This window comes from Macadamia integrifolia, chromosome 6 (assembly GCF_013358625.1).
Source record: "Macadamia integrifolia cultivar HAES 741 chromosome 6, SCU_Mint_v3, whole genome shotgun sequence".
Classification (NCBI taxonomy): Eukaryota; Viridiplantae; Streptophyta; class Magnoliopsida; order Proteales; family Proteaceae; genus Macadamia; species Macadamia integrifolia.
Genome location: NC_056562.1, coordinates 34,344,806 through 34,364,395, shown reverse-complemented (window position 1 = coordinate 34,364,395; position 19,590 = coordinate 34,344,806). Strand labels below are relative to the sequence as shown.

The window sequence follows — 19,590 nt, the reverse complement described above, 5'->3', positions numbered from 1 at the left end:
GACAACCATGAACTCACACCATTCTATGTTTCCTGCCCTCTACTCAGAGGATCTCCCATTCTCCCCAACTGAGTTTGCCTACTTGCTGTTTTCACTGATTTCCTGAGTTTAGAGGCTAAACAGCCCTGTCAGCTGTAAGACAGCCCTGCTGTTGTGCTTTCTTTTGGCTGAAAGTTATTGATGGTGTACTTACCAGACCTAGGTTTCTAATCAAAGCATCAAAGACCCTGTTATTAGCTTGATTGTCAGGCCTGTCCTGCTTTCCTGTTGCTGGTTTTGCATGCTGTAAGCTACTACTGCCAATACAGAGAGATCCTATTGCGGAACCGATTCCTAGTTTGTATAGTTGTGACGTGGTCCTACATTACAAATCATTTTGTCAAATTCAAATTCATTAGAAGTTCTTCCAATTATATGATTGGCATTTAACAGTCTAGCAAACCACGAAATCCAAACCAAACCCAACAGCAAGACCACAATTAAAATAAAGCTGGCGACTTTAAGATCATAGGATAAAACATTATGCCACTCCATCTTCACACTGCAATGCAAAGAAAATGAATACCACTAAGCATAAGCACTTTGCAAAGATACTGGTTCTAGCATAACCAGATCAACTAGGAATGGATCACTGATGAGAAAATGCTATTAAAGGAATCATCACAAATTGTAGAAACGAAACCACTTCACAACAAGCATGCAGTGGCAAACACAAACATGAGTATGCACATTGAGAAATAAGTACAACCATGAATTCAACTAGGAAGCCAAACCTCTGGATACATGACAATAGAAATCGTTCCCCAACTTCACATCCATGACTCCCCATGTTCTTTGGCAGCATTAGAATGCTTCTCCCACCATGAGTTGTAGAATTTGGACTGGCAAGAGCTTTTGGTAGCAACCACAGCAGAAACTTGATGGCTGAAACTAAATCAGAAGAAACATCCATCAAATACAGTATAGATGATAACTCATCTTCACCAAGCTTCCACCGTACGGAACTTTTGTCATCAATAGGTGGGAAAGCTCCAGGACATTGGCCAATCTTTGCTGGAGTCTTTTCAGTCCCTTCAACATGCTGCCTGACTAAAGAAATTAACCAAACAGAGATAGCCCTCTTCTCAAGTATCCTCTTCTGTTTCAAAGCCTTTCCAATTGAAAAAATATCACTCAGATGACCATTTTTAATCCCATCCACTGATTTAGGAACGTCCCCAACTGTACCAGTTCTATAGTGAGGACAGCTTATTCTATTATCACATATGTGACTTGTTGATGCTCCCTGGCTGCCCTCAATCCTGCCAGCAGCCGCTAACTGGGAAAGACTTTGTGTTTTACGAACAATTTTTTGCCGTCCTCTGTGAGCATGTTTAGTCAATTTAAGAGGTGGATCATCCTTGAGCTCTACAGATTTAGGTCCCTTCCTCATCCACCAGGTATCTTCATCGTCTGATGGATTTGGTGAATACCCTTGAGCAAAAGTGCTCCTTTCTTCCCTTGACTTTTGTCTTTTTGCTCTCTTACATTCTTCACAGCCATTTGTTCCTTCTGTTGCATCAAACTTGCTGCCAATTGACCCAATGGATCTCTTGAGACTCCCTTGAGATTCATCAGATCGGGTATCAGCAGTTTCAGGACAAGAATTTGGAAAATGAAGCAACATGGAAATGGCACTCTTTAGTTCTGCAACTTGAGCTTTGGTCTTGGCATTTTGACTAGACAAAGGACTAGATGCTGACTTAAGGTTCCTCCGGTGTTCAAGTGAAGCAGCGGAAGTGCTATCCTTTCCTGAATTTGCATTACCCTTTTCTTTCTGGGAGACAAGATTTGCATTGTTTCCATTTGTCGAGGGTCTAAGGTGACCACTAATAAGTCCATGAAGCAGCAAGCGACGTTCATTTGAGTAAACATGAAGCACCTCCACTAGTAATGGAACTTCAGCAATCCGTGCTTCTTTCAAAGCATCAAGCATGTAGAGACCTGGGAGTTGTTTCAATAGCCGATGGTGTCTCTTCCTTCTTTCCAGATCAACTGGAGCTTCATCCCTGTCCATAATTCCACTAATTATCAACTGCCTAACATAGGCATGAGGATAAAAGATGCCAGAACGAATGAGCTCCATGATAAGTAGTTGAAGGCGGTTGAAACCTTCACCTTTGCCCGCATCATGTTGATCTATCCAACACACCACAATATCATGTAAAGGGCCTGGACTTTGAAAAATACCTGATGTACCTATACTTCCACCTGAACTCTTTGATTTCTTTCTAGGTACAGAAACATTTTCCACAACTGTTCCACCTGAAAAACTTTCATGGTGACTGGCACTTTTGAAATTGCTATTCTCTGCCAAAGGACTACCATTTTTTCTCTGCACTGAGCTCCGCATATCTTCCATCTTCAGCTTCAAAAGTATTACTGCACAATACACTTGTGAGAAATCTATTCTACCAGTAAATTTCACATCCCGAGGAAGGGAAGTTCGACAGTCTCTAAAATCGCATGTTGCCCACTCACAAAGGAAAAATACAGCGCAAACAAATGATAGGCTGACCGTCCCAATCCACTTCAAGGATGACTGTAGACATGGACTGACCTCTGAAATCCAAACTTCTTGAACACCTCCATCACACAGATCTTCAAAGAGAACACTGTAAGCCGCTTTCAGATCCCCCAGTAACAGAGCTTTATCTAAAGCCTGCACAGTGGTAGACAAGCCATGACCTTGAAGGCCAGGGCTCACAGCCTTTGCAAGTGTATCAGCACGTTTTTGTATGGATGAAACAACATGGTCAAAGGACAAGAGCCAGTGGTAAGAATCTTTCCTTTTGTCACTGCACATGGTAGCCATTTCATTTCTCTGATATTGAATTTCCCCTGTATCCTCATGTCCCTTAGTTATATTTATCACACCTGATAGAACAGAGGGTGGCAAACAAAAGCAATCCAAGGCAACAAAAGTATCAGGTACAGTTACTATCAAATAGCGGAGCATCTCAACTACAGCAGAAACAGTATAGGCCCTTCGAAAATTATCCACTACATCAGAACCACCAGGAGTGGATTCCTGTATGCAATGAACAGCCACTTCCACGAGATTGCGCACATATATCTGTGATAGAACAATGGTTTCTATCATACCAAATATTATAGGCAATAATAACTCTAAGGTTTCGAGTGATTCCTTTTCCTGCAGATCAACAAAAAATGAATATTAAAACTCTACACAAAGTCCACATGAACCAATTGCTACAAAGGCACAAATGAGATCTGAAACTATAACTGAAAATACCACGAGCGAGATATAACCTGTAGTTGACTAAGAACCCAGTCAATGACATAAGAAGGAAGAAGCAACCCTTCCGCATGATTCCACTGTAGGATACGCACCATATACCACCATTTAAAATGTAGCGAAGGCTCCTCTCCATCAGGAATGGTAGGAGCTGAATTATCTTTGTGAACAAAACCAGCCAAAAGCATCTGTGGTGGTTGATCCCTTCTGTGAGGAGTAGATAGAGAACCATCCTTAGACAAAAATTCATCCAGCAGAACCTGCAGGTAATCAATAACATTCTTTGTCCATTGCTCAGTTCGGCCTGATTGTGGTTTATCTGATGGCCCGGAAGAAATATTTGCAGAGGTAGGCCGACCCTGAAAAGAGCAAAAATGATTAGTGGATACTGCGATATATAGAAAACCATGCATTACTACATTAGGAAAGAGGAACTAAGTAGGTTCCAAAGCTTCAAAACAATCACTAACCTGATTGAGATAAGTTACTTTTATAAACCAAGTTGCTCTCAAAAATGGAACATTATGCTTAATGAGAACTTCAAAAAGACCTCTCTTCCTATAACCATGAGGAACATGATCAGCCAGAGCACGCAATTGTTTATGGTGCTGCGATAGACTCTGCCAAAAGGAATATAAAAGTTCAGCTCAATATAGGATACTTATCCTATTAACTTAAAAGAAGAAATAATAAATTTAAGAGGAAACAAGGCTGGCCCAGATTTTAAACGATCAACACATATATGAGATATGCTAGAAAAAACTAGAATAAAAAAGTAGGGTACTACATTATAAACCAGGAGAGGGTAGATTCCAACTCAAACAAACAAGCAGCGAGCAAAGAGAGGGTGCTGCTGTTCCGGAAGCAAGAAGCAAAACTTCTGGTGTCATTGCGCCATTTGTGCGTCAATTGGAAGAGAAACACGCAGAAAGCAGGCACTTCATAACATACAACAATTAATACACAAGCAAACTTATGTACAATAGAAATTGCAATTGCAAAGAAAAAATTGAATACAATATAAGCACAAGAAAGTCATCAGTCCATGGATTACTGGTACCATATGATACAAAGTTGACAGACAACATGCAGCGTAGGTTATTAAATTTTGTTAACCAATTGAGCAACAATCCAAACTGATACAAACAGAAAATAATAACTTGAAAGGAGACGGAAGTATAAATTCACCACAATTACCAGAACTGATGGTCCAGATGGTTGAAATGGTAGTTATACAAAATTGGCTTGATTTATAACAGCAAAGCAAATGAAAAAGACCCAATAAAATGGACATAAGTTTCCATCAAGTATCAAAGATCAAAAAACATACTCAACTATTCACAAAAATAATAATAATAATAATAATAATTTGCACAACACGAGGAAGCAAGAGATAACAAGTACTTGTGCCCCCCCACCCAACACAAACACACACACACACATGCACAAAATTTTAAAATTCTGAACTTCTTATTGGAAGGAAATGCATACCTCAACCCATTTCTTTCTGAAATCTTCACCACAAGGAGTTTGTTCAGGAAATACACCAGGTTTGAGTAACAAATTTCCAGAAAGAGGCACTCCATAAACTTGACCAGCCTGTCATAGTAACCCCCCAAAAAATCCCAGTTTCAGTTTTTCATCTTGAAACTCCATACCATTAGGAACCATGTAAGAGGGAAAATTAACTTATTAAAATTAAATTGCCAACGAAATGCACAATAATGCACTAAAAAGTGAGCCGGAAAAATATTAACTAAAAAACTTCAAATATATTACCTTACGCTTTTGAGCACGAGACTCATTGATAGCCCTAAGGTGTTTTCGGATTGCCTAAGAAAACCAAAAACAAAATCAGTCACATATCATGGAAAATGACATAGAAAGCACAAGTAGATTAGTAAAATTCCAAAAAAATTATCCTCCATGAGAGTAATTGATTCCAAATGGTTTCTTTTTGTGCAGCCACAGTGTATAACCATGCCAAAGGAAGGGAATCGGCACATGGAACACAGACCAAGGGCCAGAGAGAATTGGACATTTTTTCTACTCATGGCCCCCTTGTGATCAAATAACAAGGATTAAAAAATAAAAATAAATAAAAAAAAAGAGGCCCCTTTTATTTATAAAAAAAATGACCCAGTGGCTATGCTGATATGATGTAATATCGAATGTACATGCTTGCTTATGAATTATGATTTTCTTTAAGATAAAAGGTTATCATGGGCATGTTTCTAGACTTAGCAAGACGTGGCCTGCTTTGAACCGCATAGAGGGTTGCCTTTGAATAGAGCTAATTTACACTAGGCTATTGGCCGTGCATCAAATATGATGGGCCATATAAATCATATGGGCATATGGAAGCCAAGTACAAGACCGCTCGCCTTGTACTGTTTACACCTCCAAACTGTTCTCCAAAAATATAAGGTTTTCAACATTTTCTGATGCTTCATTTTGTTGTTCCAGAAGTCTGGGCTGAAACTACATGAATAGGAAAAGGCGATGAGCCTAATAGTGCTTTTCTTTAGGCAATGTACGGAGGAGGGGGATCTACATAATATAAAAAAAAGATGTGCAAGTTTACATATAAGTTCCAACAAATCTGGAAGAATTGACAATTTGGCTATATGATAAACTGATGCACTATAATTGCAAGTACATCCAAGTGGAAAATGAGTATGATGTTCATGTTAACAGGAATCATTAATGTGATAATAGAGATTTAAGGTAGCAACTCCTAAAGATTTTAACCACGAAAAAAAAAAGGTCCCAACTCAAAGAGAAGCATCTTCCACGAAGTAGGATAAAAGGTTTTCTCAGAAATATGAATTCTTTGGAAACTTTTTCTTTTGTAAGCTTGTTTCTTTTGTGGTCTCTTTTAACCTTATGCAGAACTTCTGACACATCATGCACATAAAGTGATGCATCAAACATCATTTCGTAGAGGGACCCATTCATATATTAGAGGGTATGCAGCATCCAACCCATTTACTGCTTCAGGAGTGTTGGCCCATGCATTAATGTGCATTTAGTCTGATGATTGTCAGTTGTCACCTCAAAGTGAAAATCCAACTCCCCTTTGGTGGATGAAAACTATATAAGATATGCTTGGAAGCATGCAACTATATTGAAAGCATAAATCCAAGATGATATGTGTTAAAGGATCACCCAAAAAGGTGTCTGAAATATTAACATTAACCAAAGGTACTATAACATAGTCTGAAGCATCAAAGCATGTATATGGAATCAAAATAAGACATAAATATCAGAACTCGACAATCTTTAACGAAAAATCATGGCAACTCTTCAGCTTAAAATAAGTACCTCCTTGCATTTTAGAACAACAGGCTTTGTAAAACTTCCAAGTTGAGATAATAATATCTCCCTAGCTTCCTGGCGCACTCAGCAAGTGATACCAAGTAAACTGTGAGAATCACTATCAATGTAGATAACAGAAAGGTTGAAAGGAACAAGTAACATGCATGCATACATACATGGTAACCAAAGTTTATGCAACATGACTAGTTCCATTAGATACATTTATGTACAGTGCATAAATAGCAACACGCATATACGAGTAAACTTGAAATGGTTCAAGATGAATCAATTTTCAGAGGATTGTGCATCCATAACAAGCATGTGCAACGTCACCAATCAGTGAAGAAATAAATCATATGACTATCTTCATTATACTAGCTAGAATTCAGAGTTTTACAAAAATATGTGAGGATTAAAAAAACCAAAGCAAATCTACAGTATGATGAGTAAATAAGACTGGAAAAAAAAAAAGGCATAGAATAACCAGAATCAAGGAAAAAAAGTATGAAAAGAGCATGTAGGGGATTGAGAACCATTGACCTACACATTTTATCAAGTGGAGTCAACTACAGTGCCAAAGAAGTTTCTATTGCAAATCCGAATTTTTTTCACACCTCTCCACTTCATCCATCCTATTTTAACTCTTTGTGAAACATCCTCCTCTGTATCACCTTCTTTATTTATGATTGAGCCCAGATACCTAAAATAATCACTTTATGGAACCTCCCTCTCGTCAATTTTCACCACCTCATTTTATTAGCCCTCATATAACTAAAGTTACACACCATATCTTCTACTTATCTTAAAACCATTTGATTCCAAGGTTGATCTCCAGAACTCCAACTTGGTATGAAACCCAGCTTTTGTCTCATCCACCAAAACAATATCATCAGCAAAAAACATATACCAAGGAACCTCATCTTGAATGTCTCTAGTTAATTCATCCATGATAAGTGCAAACAAATAGGGGCTTAAAATTGGTCCTTGATGTAACCCAATTGTACTTAGGAATTCACTACCTTGACCCCTCATAGTTCTTACACTAGTCATCAAACCATCATACATATCTTTAATTATGTCCATCCACAAAGTTAATTGAAACACTTAATTGAAACACTTCTTTTCTCTAATACTTGCCAGATTCAATCTCTAGGGACTCTATCATAAGCTTTTTCTAGGTCTATAAAGACCATATGGAGATTCTTCTTGCAATCTCTAAATCTTTCCATGAGTCCCCAAAGTAAATAGATTCCCCGAGGATCTTCTTGGCATAAAACCAAATTGGTTCTCCGTAATAATAGTTTCTTTTCTCAGGTGGGTTTCAAAACCCTCTCCCATAATTTCATGGTATGACTCATTACTTTTATGCCTCTATAGTTATTGCAGCTCTGACTAACACCTTTATTTTTTGTAAATCGGAACCACAATGCTTCTCCATTATTCATCTAGCATTTTATTTGTGCTCATAATCTTATTAAACAGCTAAATCAAAATAGTAGGATTTGACCAAAAATGGAAGCCGTTAGACTGAACGACGATCTCTTGGGGGTAGTTTCCCAACTATATTTGAAAATGGATTGGTTATCCATAAAGATAAAGAAAGCTTTCTTGTAGTTCTACTTCATGCTCTAAAAATTCAGAAAGACTTATCGGAAATCGCCGGTTGGGTTGGTCCGATCCTGTCCTACTCCGTACAAAAGAAAGGAAAATGCCAAAGAGAGGAACCCTCCCTTCAACACTCTACTAAGCTCTGTCTATTGAAAGATTCTTTCAGGCAGCAGCCCTGCATTGTCACTTTAGTAACCCACCCTACTCTTAGACTTTATGTAGCGCCCAGCCATACCACCTAGCTCGACAGCAAATAATGCAAATGGAGAGTCACTGATGGACCAACCACTTCAGTCGTGGAGAATGAATAACCGAATGGCCCGAAAGGAACAAGCAACTCCAAAGCGAACAAGCAACAGATGAGCACTAGCTGATCTACGACCACCCTTGGAACTTGATTCAAGTAAGTGGAAGGAAGAATGCTTGAACCATGGTAGAGGAGAAAGGACGGATCACTTGTGGATCTTTGGTCCAACAAAACTATACCAGAAGAATGGGATAGAGATTTGTTTTTGGATGAATAAATAAATTTATACCCAAGGAGAAAAACGAAAATACAAGGAGAATATAGTGGGGAGGGGAGGCTTAAGCCAACAAGAAAAAGCCAGCCCCAAGGGGGGCAAAGCAAGAAACTACAAAAAACAGCAAAAAGCAACAGCAACAAACCAACAAATAAGCAACTACATCAAAGAGCCAGGAAGGCACAAGAAAGAAAAAATAGAAAAAGAAGGGGGAGGGGGGGCCGGGCATTAAGGGACTGGAAAAGGGCCGGGAATTAGGTTCCAGGAGGACAGAATATGGGAGTTTCTACTAGAGGAAGGGACCGGGTGGGATCGAAGGGTGTGAAGGGATTGGATTTTGGAGGTAACATCAAAGAAGATGGCTGACCAAATCTTATCCGGGTATCGAGATTTGGAAGACCATTTTCGAGAGTTACACTCCATCCAAAGGTGGTTAATAGTAGCAGAGAAAGCTAGTTTTCCAATGGTATCACAAATGGAGGAGCCCTCAAAAGTCATGTCAACCCAAATCCATTCCCTATCAAAAGGGAGAATCAACCTTGAAGAATGCCAGTAGCGAGCAAGAACAATTTTCCAGACCAAAGAGGAGAGGGGTCAAGAGAAGAAAATGTGAGGAATATCCTCATGACCAAGGGTGCAGAGGCACCAGGAGGGATTGATAGGGATGTGAAGAAAGAGGAGAAAAGACTGAGTAGCGAGGCAGTTAGAGAGGCATCGCAAGTGGTAAAGCTATGGCGGAGGATGTGGCCTTTGACCCAAACGAGGTTACGCCAAGGAATGACAAGGCTAGAGGATCTCACAAAGGACCAAGCAGAGGCAGAAGAAAACAACCTATTGGAAGAGGGGAGATTGACCGGCACAAAATCACAGATTCCTAAGCTCTTACAAACTTTTGTTGGGACCTCATCTAGCCTTACGCCTTGCCTACTTTCATCCTCCTTAAAGCTTCCTTTACTTTAGAAACTTTGATTTTTCATATATCTACAACATGTGGTGTCTTGATGGGAAATGTAGTCTTCCGGGATACTATATTCTAAGTGTCTCCATTAGTAGGCTATAAAAATAAATTTTCCATCTCTTCTTAATGTCCTCATCCCTTATTAGTATTTTACAATTTCATTTTTAATACATCTAACATAGTCGATATCTCTACTCTTCCTTTCTCTCATTTTAGCTATCTTATAGATAGCGTTTTTCCTTCCTTTGTGCTCAAGTTGTTATAAAGATCTTCATATCTCTTCACCTTTAGTTTTCCCACAATCTTCTTATTAGCTTCATTTCTGGTAAATTTATACCTTTGTAGATCCTCTACATCATTAGTCCTTTGGCATGCCTTAAAACTACATTTCTTAGTCTTAATGGCTGCTTGAACCTCATCATCCCACCACCAAGTCTCCCCAGAGGAATAATGTCTTCCTCTCAATTTGCCTAGGACATCTTTAGCAACCTTTTTAATACAAGTAGTCATCTCATTCCACATCATATTAGTCTCTCCCCCAAAGTTCCATTTTCCTTGTTTGACCACTTTATCAAAAAATGATTTCAAAGTATCTCCTTTTAACCTCCAACACCTTATCCTAGCGCAAATAAGCTCACCTTTCTTATGATTCTATTTCTACGTAGTGAGGCACATATCCATCACTACTAATTTATGTTATGTGATTAGGCTCTCCCCTGGCATAACCTTACAGTCCTTACAGAACAATCTATAGGAACTTCTAATTAGGAAGAAATCTATTTGGCTGCTATGATGCACACTTTTGAAGATAACTAAAAGCTCCTCTTTCTTTTTAAAGAAAGTATTTACAAAAGATAGATCAGTATAAACTTCGTAAATATGCACATCCCACCACAGCAACCTGCAAGAGCATGGCACCAAAGTAACTCCATAGTGTAAGTGTGAACAAAAGGTTGTTAGCAGGGAAAGCTAATTACACATTTGTACTTCCTTACATAGTCGTCAGGGCGCAAATCCGAACCCAGGCAACGCGCCAAGTATGCATTTACAGAAGGGGTAAAATAAAAGACTGAGACCTTTCAAGATGTAATATTTAAGGGGGTTATAACCATTATATACAAAATTAGTTCGTAGTTTTTTTACTTCTAAATCAATGAGTAAAATAAAAAATGTCTTTTTAACTAATCTTTTAGGAAATAAATTACAGCAGTAGTGCCGTACAGCATTTATGGGGGTTGTATGCCAAATTAGTTCTTACTTTTTTACTTTAAAATCAATGTATATAAAATCAAAAAATGACTTTTTGACCTAATCTTTTAAGAAAATAAATTACAGTAATCGTACAGCATTTTCTCCTCTGATGCTGCAAGACAGAGGCAGCACCTTTGCAGCGGGACATGTAGGTAGCAACTCCCTCTTCTTCCAACAAGGGTAGAAGTGGTGATTGCAGCGGGACAGGTAGTTAGTTCTTCTGATGCTTCTCCTCCTTCTTCCTCTTTTTCTTCATCCACTCTCTTTTCCCCCCATTTAGACCCACTTTTCTCTCTTTCCCCCTTTTTCTTCCCTTTTCTGATGGATTTTGGGACTTAGTCAACTAGATAACTTGGCGGTCGGTCGCCTATGGAAAACCCCAGGCAACTTGGCATCGCCTTGACAGTTGACAACTATGCTTCCTCATTCATCCTCATTCAGACCAATAACAAATGGGGTTAAAATTACAAACCTCAATGCTAGAGAAAGGCAACGAAATGCAGAGAGTAAGGTTGAGCTTGCATATGCATTACGACCCAGTTTGGGATTCTTTTTTGGGAAGAAGACAAAACAATGTCTCGAAATTGGAGGCCTTTGGCATGAGAAGTATGTCTTTATTAGAATTCAGGCAGGAGCAAAAAAAGGTCCACAGATCACAGAATTTTCCCCACCCCTTTGCTCAATATTTATAACTAACATATGGAGTAAATCAGGTCACACATGTTCTTGCTTCTTTTGACACTAGCCAGAAACACCAATAATATTGCTTAAACTCAGCAACTTCCATTTGGCCCATTGGAACATGCATAATTATTGCAATTGCTTCTTCGCTAGGGTGAAAAGAATCAAAACCGCATGGATTTGTGACTGCAGGGTCAATTATTGCCACCAACAACTAATGACATTAAATAGAAACTACCTTACTCAGACATACAACCTCATCCAACTTGAAAGCACTACAACAAGTGAATCAAAAACAACTGCCAGAACATATTAGAGATGAGGCTATGATGCATAGTTGAAGTAAAATCATAACCAGAAAATGTAAAAAAGATCTCCAAGGATTACATTACATCATCTGTAGAACATACCGAATGAACTGTTAACATATCTGCTAGGCTGCTAAATTGTTTATAGGATAGGAACTGTGTTCCTTTCAGCCGAAAAGGAAACAATAGCATCAAATCTGGTTTTATCTTCCATACTAGCTCTAGAAAGCTCAATAGGTGCCTAGGATTTTATGACATAGTTGATCCAAGTATTAAATTTGAGCAACAGAAGCAGAAAGCCAGTTAAAACTGTAGAAAATATGGCTTTCTTTCCTAATAAATGTCAATTAATTTGACTCCTTAAATCTTGACGATTGAATATGGAAGTATTATTATTTTGAACAACCCCTAATGGTGAAATTGGAATATTTATCGCGTCTCTTACAAATGGTCCTGTTTATTCAACTTTCCATAAATTTGAATTAATTAATTCAATAGTGAAAATGGTTCCGAACAGAATTTTCTGGGACCAAATTATAAATATCATATACAATTGGTCACAAAATCGGGGGCATATACAATTTTTTTATCCTAAGGACTGCAATAACTATAGAGGTATAAAACTTATGAGTCATACTATGAGACTTTGGGAAAAGGTTATTGAAGCATGTCTAAGGAAGGAAACTAAGATAACAGAGAACCAATTTGGTTTTATGCCAGGGAGATCCACAATAGAGGCTATTTACTTGCTAAGGCAACAACTGCCTAGTGCAGTTGGTGAGTGTGGTATGCAAAAAACCCATACTCACCAAGAGGTCTCGAGTTCGAACCTCCTGGCTGTTACCTACTTCCCTCCCTACCTACCAAAAAAATAAAAAATACTTGCTAAGGCGGCTTGTAGAAGTTTTTAAAGCCCACAAAAAGAACCTACACATGGTCTTCATTGATTTAGAGAAAGCTTATGAAAAAGTACCAAGGGAGCTCATTTGGAATGTCTTAGAAAAGACAAGGGGTGTGAATAACTATGTGGATATGATCAAGGACATGTATGACGGAGTGGTGACAAGTGTCAAGACGACAGAGGGTAAAAGTAACAAATTCCCAATTACTATTGGGCTACACCAAGGATCGGCTCTAAGTCCTTATTTGTTTGCACTCATAATAGATGATCTAACCAAGCACTTACAAAACCCGGGTCCATGGTGTATGCTATTTGCAGATGATATTGCTCTGGTAGACGAAACAGTGGAAGGGATTAATACTAAATTGGAGCTATGGAGATCAAACTTGGAATCAAGAGGTTTTAAGATAAGCAGAATGAAGACAAAGTATATGAGGAGGGGGGAACAGGAGCTACCCAGAGTGACTGTTTTAAATATCTGGGGCCCATCTTTAACAAAGAGGGGGATATAGAGGATGATGTGGCCCTTCAGTTAGACAAGAGGAGGGGAAGGAGAGGGGAACAGGAGCTACACCAGAGTGACTGTTTTAAATATCTGGGGTCCATCTTTAACAAAAAGGGGGGTATAGAGGATGATGTTGCCCACAGAATTAAAGTGGGATGGATGAAATAGTGAGGTGCGTCAGGAGTACTATGTGACAAAAGAATGCCTATTAAACTTAAGGGAAAATTCTACAGGACAGTGATACGACCAGCTATGACATATGGAGCGAAGTGTTGAGCAGTTAAGAAGAGTGATTTGACTAAACCGAGTGTAGCTGAGATGGGAATGCTAAGACGACTGTGCAACAAGACCAGGAGAGATAGAGTAAGGAATGATTGTATAAGAAACGAGTTGATGGTTGCCCTAATCCAGGACAAGCTCCGCGAGATCCGGTTGAGGTGGTTTGGCCATGTGCAACGGAGACCTATAGATGCCCCAATAAGAAAGAGTGAGCAGATTCATTTGGAGGGAGCCAAAAGAGCTAGGGGAAGTCCTAAAATGATTATTAATGAAGTGGTGAGAAAAGACATACATATGGTGGGGCTCGATTCTAGTATGACCATGAATCAAGGTTCGATGTCTCGTTTCGTTTCGGTGGGTTCATAATCACCAACTCGGCGAGATCTCGACGAGTTGTTTTTTTTTCTGACTCGGTTGACCGTTTCGGTGGTCAAACAGCCATATTTTGATCTGAAACATGGTGGGTAGTTTGTTTTAAGGTTAATAAACATGCTTAAAACATAAATTTGCAAAAATATTAGAACATGACATTATTTTAGAGTTACACCCTTGTTTGGCAGCAACTGTCGAAAAATATTTATGTACAAAAAAAAAAAAAAAAAACTCTATGAGGTCATAGATCAGCCTCTAGTGTCTAACATATAAAAAATCTACAAGAATCCAACATGCATTCATGTACTATTTCAAAAAAAAAAAAGTTTTGGGGAAAGAACTTTACCTTTCCTAAGCTTGGAATGTGTAGATCTTGTTGTAGGAGTGATTTGAAAGTCAAAATATGTGATGATGTGGCTAACTAGAGGCTTCTTAGAGTGATCTGTGTTCAAAATGTGCAAATGGAACCGAGACCATCGAGACAGGCGAAATAGAGTCGAAATTTTGACTCTGTCTCACCAAAATGGAGTATTTATAAGGCATAGAAGGTAACATTTCGGTATCTCACGACGATACCGAAATCTCGGCCAAGATACCGAAATATCGGTCGAAACATTGTACCAATATTATTTCATATGTAATCTCATCTCGACAAAAAAAAAAATACCAAAATTACCGAGATCTCGACGAGATTTCAAACCATGCCATGGATACAGCTTTGTGGAGGACAAGGATCCCGGTAGCAGACCCCGTGTAAGGGATGTCCCTATGATGCATCTTTGATTTCTGCCTTACCTGTTTCTCTTAGTCCATTTTCACTTATTTCTTCCTTATTTTGTGGCTTCTTGATTTTCTTTTTTTCGTATCAAATCCATGTAGCCAACCCCATTTAGTTGGGTAAGAGTATGTTTGTTTGTTTGTTTATACAATTTGTTTATCCAACTTTCATTAGTGATATAAGGGGATTAGCCGAATTAATTTATTTTTTTGATAGACGAGTAATCGATGGAATTACGAATGGTGTTGGTGTTACAAGTTCCTTTGTAGGAGAGGATGTTGGTAAGGAACGAATTTCTCCTTATTATACACTCTGCTCTAAGGAAGCAGTGCTAGAGCATCTCGGTTCAAGTCCAAGTGACGGCATCTTCAAAAATATTAGAAAAAATCGTTATAAGAAATTCAATTCTTGATTTCAATTCCATAATTGAAGGGCATGTTTAAGTTTTAAGGTTTTTTATCCTCATTTGGTGGCTAGCACAAAATATCAAATGGTTACACAATGAGTTCAAGCTTAATACAAGTTCATAAGGAATAGACCCATCTAAACTCAACTTAACCTTATCCCAACTAATTGGGGTCAGCCAAGGGAACAGCCCATGCAACAGGTAAAAATAAAATAAAATTTTTATAAAGGACAAAACAGATAACTACTTTGTTATATAATAATATTAGCAAATAAAAAATGAAAGAGCCAATGCAACAGGTAAAAATAAATAAAAAGTTCATAAAGGACAAAACAGATAACTATTTTGTTATGTAATAAAATTAGCAAATAAAAAATGAAAGAGACTAAAAGATATTACCACTTCACCTACAAAGCATATTGTATCTGAAATCTGACATCACGTAAGAAGTTTACCTCAAGTCCCTCAATGGTCTCCTTGTATCCAGATTGTGCATACTCCTTGGTTAATGTCTCCTCGTGACAGTTAGGAACAGGAGGGCAAAAATCAGGTGGCCCGAGCCTTTTGTGGAGGGGGGGGGGCGGGAGAAGAAGAGTTTATGAGATATATAATTTCCAACCAAATAAATTATGCAGACTAAATTAAAATATATCTTTAAAAGAAAAAAAAAGGCAGAACGAACACAGAGGCCTTGAATGCAATCTTTTACAATACTCTAATCAAACATCAACAACAGGAGATAGAGAGAGAACTGAAATACAAAGAAAATAAAAACCCTTCCATTTTTTAGATCTCTAGCCATCTTTGAAGCATCCATGAAAAAATAATAATAATAATAATAATAATAATAAAAACTGCTGCACTCTAATACCTGCAATTTAGAGGTTCTTTGTCACACTTCAGCTTGTATGGAATTATTGTTGATGGCCGCCTGCAAAATAAAAAATCTTCAAACTTGACGCTCAAGATCACCTGAGATGGCGAGTGACGAGAAGACACAACAGAAAATTCTCATAGGAACAAAAACATGAGTTTGGAAATGGAATGATTTCAAGAAAGAAAAAATATAAATGAACTAAATGAATCTCACAAGATGGGAAAATTCCTTGCAAATCGGTTAATTTTATAGAGGAAATATCACTCCCCTCCCTTGTACTTTGTCTTAATATCACTTTCCCCCAAGAATTTTGAGAAATATCATTCCCCTCCCCTAAATCTAAAAGATTCTATCAATCATCCCATTAGTGGCTGACGGTGTTAAAGAGACAATTAAAAAGACAATATTACCCTTTAGCCATCTTCAACATTAAAAATCCCCAAATCGATCTCAACCCTAAGATTCAGTACTTAAAAAAAATCCAATATCAGCCTTACGATCCCAATTGCATTGGACAACCCTGGCCTAGGGTTTCGAGGAAACACAAGGCAGTGGTGCTAAAGGAGAAATTGCAGGTCTAGGGAAGGCCAGTCATGGAGAGCAGTTACATTGGAGCGCGTTGATGAACTAAAAAACGAGCGTTGTGCAAAAGAGCGTTAGCCTCTTCATTTGAGGCGTCGACCAATCGAAGCTCCTTTATCTCCTCCTTCCATTTATCGATCTGTTACTTGTATATTCTGCATCTCAAAAGAATATTTTGAAAGAATGCAAAATCTCCAATAATCGAACCTCTGGCCGAGCGATACCAATGGTTTCTCTGCTAAACTGAGACTTTTTTTCTAGGGGGTTGGTGGGTGGGAGGGAAGGGGGTGTTTCGTACTGATAATTCCAAAATTCACATGACCATTAACTCCTCAAATTCATTGCTGAGTTCCTTGAACAAATTCTTTCCTTCCAGCAGCTCTGACATGAATACAATTTGATGGGAAAAAAAAAAATCACATGAATTCACACACAAATTGTACGCCAACTATGACAATGGTTCTCAGCACAAATCTTCGGAGAAGGGCAGCCGCAGCGAGGCGTTATATAGAGAGGTAGAGGGGACATGAATTTATCAGGAGGAAATAAGACCTGCAACTTCCGAGACTCACGGATTCCTTTCTTCCCTTCAAAAGCTTGCTCAATTTCTCCCATGTAATCTCGCTAGATAGTTCGGTTTTCGACTTTGAGTCTCATTTTTACTAATAGAAAGTCCATCATCTCCAGGGAAAAATCCAAAGAGCAAATGAGAAGTTTCGTGATGAACTATTATTCTTCAATCCTTGCTTCAGATTGAAGTAGTCATATGGATTGAATTGGTAGAAAACCGCGTGATCTTCTTTTCCAATGCCCTCTTCAATGGAGAACAGAGGATCTGTTAATGAGTTTATGTTCATGAAAATGGTACCTATTATTTGTTTTCTTAATTGTTTAATGGGTCGATTGAACTTCTGTTGTTCATGCCTCGTCATTAGATTATTCATTATGACATATTTTATGGAGCAGAAGACGTTTCTAAGAAAGATTATTCTAATTGCTCCACTGTCGAACCTGCAATTTCCAAATCTGGGTTTGCAACAAGTATGGGGTAGTTTAGGTATCAGGAAAAAATATAGCTGACTTAACAGACATTTCTAACAGTGAGGGACGATAGATAGAATCTTTGCGTTCAAGGGGAGGGGAGTGAAATTTTTGAAAAAGTGTGGGGGAAGTTGATATTTAGCTATAGTTCTGGGGAGGGGAGTGATATTTTCCCAATTTTATAAAGAGGGGTAGACATTTATGCAACCACGGGAATATCTCACCCTATTGGAAACCAAGGTCGGGCAACTCCTAAGCAAATCCATTGCGTGTGGGTAATAGACAAACTTCACACACATGGCAGGATCCAACCATATGAAGTGAGCACACCCTTTGTTTTTATGTTTGGTTTGTGTGTGTACATGTACCCAATTTAAGGGGAGGGTTGTAAGAATCTCTTCTATAAATATACACTTCTTGAATACTGTGCTTCTTTGGCCTTTAGCCCAATAAATCAGTTATTCCATTGAGGAAAAATAAAAGAATTGATAAAGTTTTATGGTCCTTAACTATAAGCCAAAGAAAATGCATGGAATGAACACTTAACATTTGAAAAGTAAGTATCATGAGGTCAGAGAGATATGCTTCAAAATAGTAAGTGATTAATATGAAAGAATTATCTCAGAGCATTAATGATTTGGAATATGGTAGGGTTCACATAAATGTAGACTAAATTGGGAGGAGAGGAAGAATGGATCATCGGACGTACCATTACTCAGAAATCAGTCAACAAAAAGAATGGGAAGAGACTTAATCAGAAGAAAGAAATCATTAGAAAATGTAAGGAAAAGTGAACTGCAAGGGAATGACTCATGAAACAACAAAGAAAAGATTAGTGTGCATACGCTAGACAAATCAAAATCAATAAATCTAAAACAACCATGAGAAAGCAGAGAAAGGACACAGATTTATGAGTAGAACATAAACTTTTACTCTTACATTTCCAGTTATCAGTCTCTTGATTTTCATAGTTAGAAAAATAAAACTATTACTTAAAGCATGTACAATTCCTGAGGTTAAAAAACCTTTAGATGCAATTAGTTTATAAAGTCACTTACTCAACGATGCATGATACATTGGGGGATGGTATTTCAAGTGAGGGGTGAGCTAGTTTGATACGTGAAAGAGTCTCATAACCACTGAATATTGAAAATGAAATCACTGCTTGATCAGTTCTTGATGCAATCACAGGTTCCAAAAACCCAGTTCAGGGTCACTACAGGCCCGCCCCAGTTCCCGAGTAACATAAACTCGATTAATAGGGGATAGTGGCAGTATTGCAATTTTTGAGTAAGCTCAAGAAGACCCATTTGGATGAAGTATACGAAGGCTATGACTGAATAGGTACTAAATTTGAGAGCGGACGTGTCTCAAATTTAGGCAAGGGTAGGGATCAGACAGGAAAATAAGGATAAGAGGTATTTGTGTAACAACTGAAGGGCATATTTACAGTAACCAGCCCCCTTTCTTCAACCTCTCAACAGAAGTAGAGAGACAGAGAACCAGTTGGACCTCGAGTGGAAGAACTCAATTCAATCGGTCTCTTTCAAGGTGAGGTTCCAGGCATAAGCGATTAACTCTTGGATATACTAATGCAGATAATAATCAAGCCAGGGAATCCAGTATAAAGAAGAAATAAACCACTGAAACAACAACTGGCGGAGAACGGAAAGCCTGATCTGAAATCAATTCGGCAATTCACCATTACAGCAAGATTTAGGGCTAAATTCTACAAGTAGTGTCACCCTAGGGTAGGTATTAGAGACCCAAAGTTTGAGTCTAACAAGATTTAGGTATTACAAATATTCTAACAAATTTCTAACAAATCCTATCTTCTTTCGGTCGGATCCAAAAAAAATGAATTAGAATTCAATTCAGAAATAGGATTTTAGAGACAAGGACTAAA

The 19,590-nt window shown here is 38.2% G+C and overlaps 1 protein-coding gene across 3 annotated transcripts in view; it reads right to left on the bottom strand.

Annotated features, from left to right (window-relative positions):
- The window catches only part of LOC122080986 (mediator of RNA polymerase II transcription subunit 12-like), a 31,081-nt gene that overhangs the window by 9,389 nt on the left and 2,102 nt on the right, over positions 1–19,590 (bottom strand). For all 3 annotated transcript variants that reach the window (XM_042647889.1, XM_042647888.1, XM_042647891.1), the window contains 8 exons: positions 16,056–16,115; positions 15,640–15,745; positions 6,623–6,691; positions 5,078–5,131; positions 4,790–4,897; positions 3,769–3,918; positions 3,313–3,657; positions 774–3,193 (listed from right to left, as the gene is read on the bottom strand). In XM_042647889.1, coding sequence (XP_042503823.1) covers positions 774–3,193; positions 3,313–3,657; positions 3,769–3,918; positions 4,790–4,897; positions 5,078–5,131; positions 6,623–6,691; positions 15,640–15,745; positions 16,056–16,115 — 3,312 coding nt within the window. The remainder of the gene's footprint in view (positions 1–773; positions 3,194–3,312; positions 3,658–3,768; positions 3,919–4,789; positions 4,898–5,077; positions 5,132–6,622; positions 6,692–15,639; positions 15,746–16,055; positions 16,116–19,590) is intronic.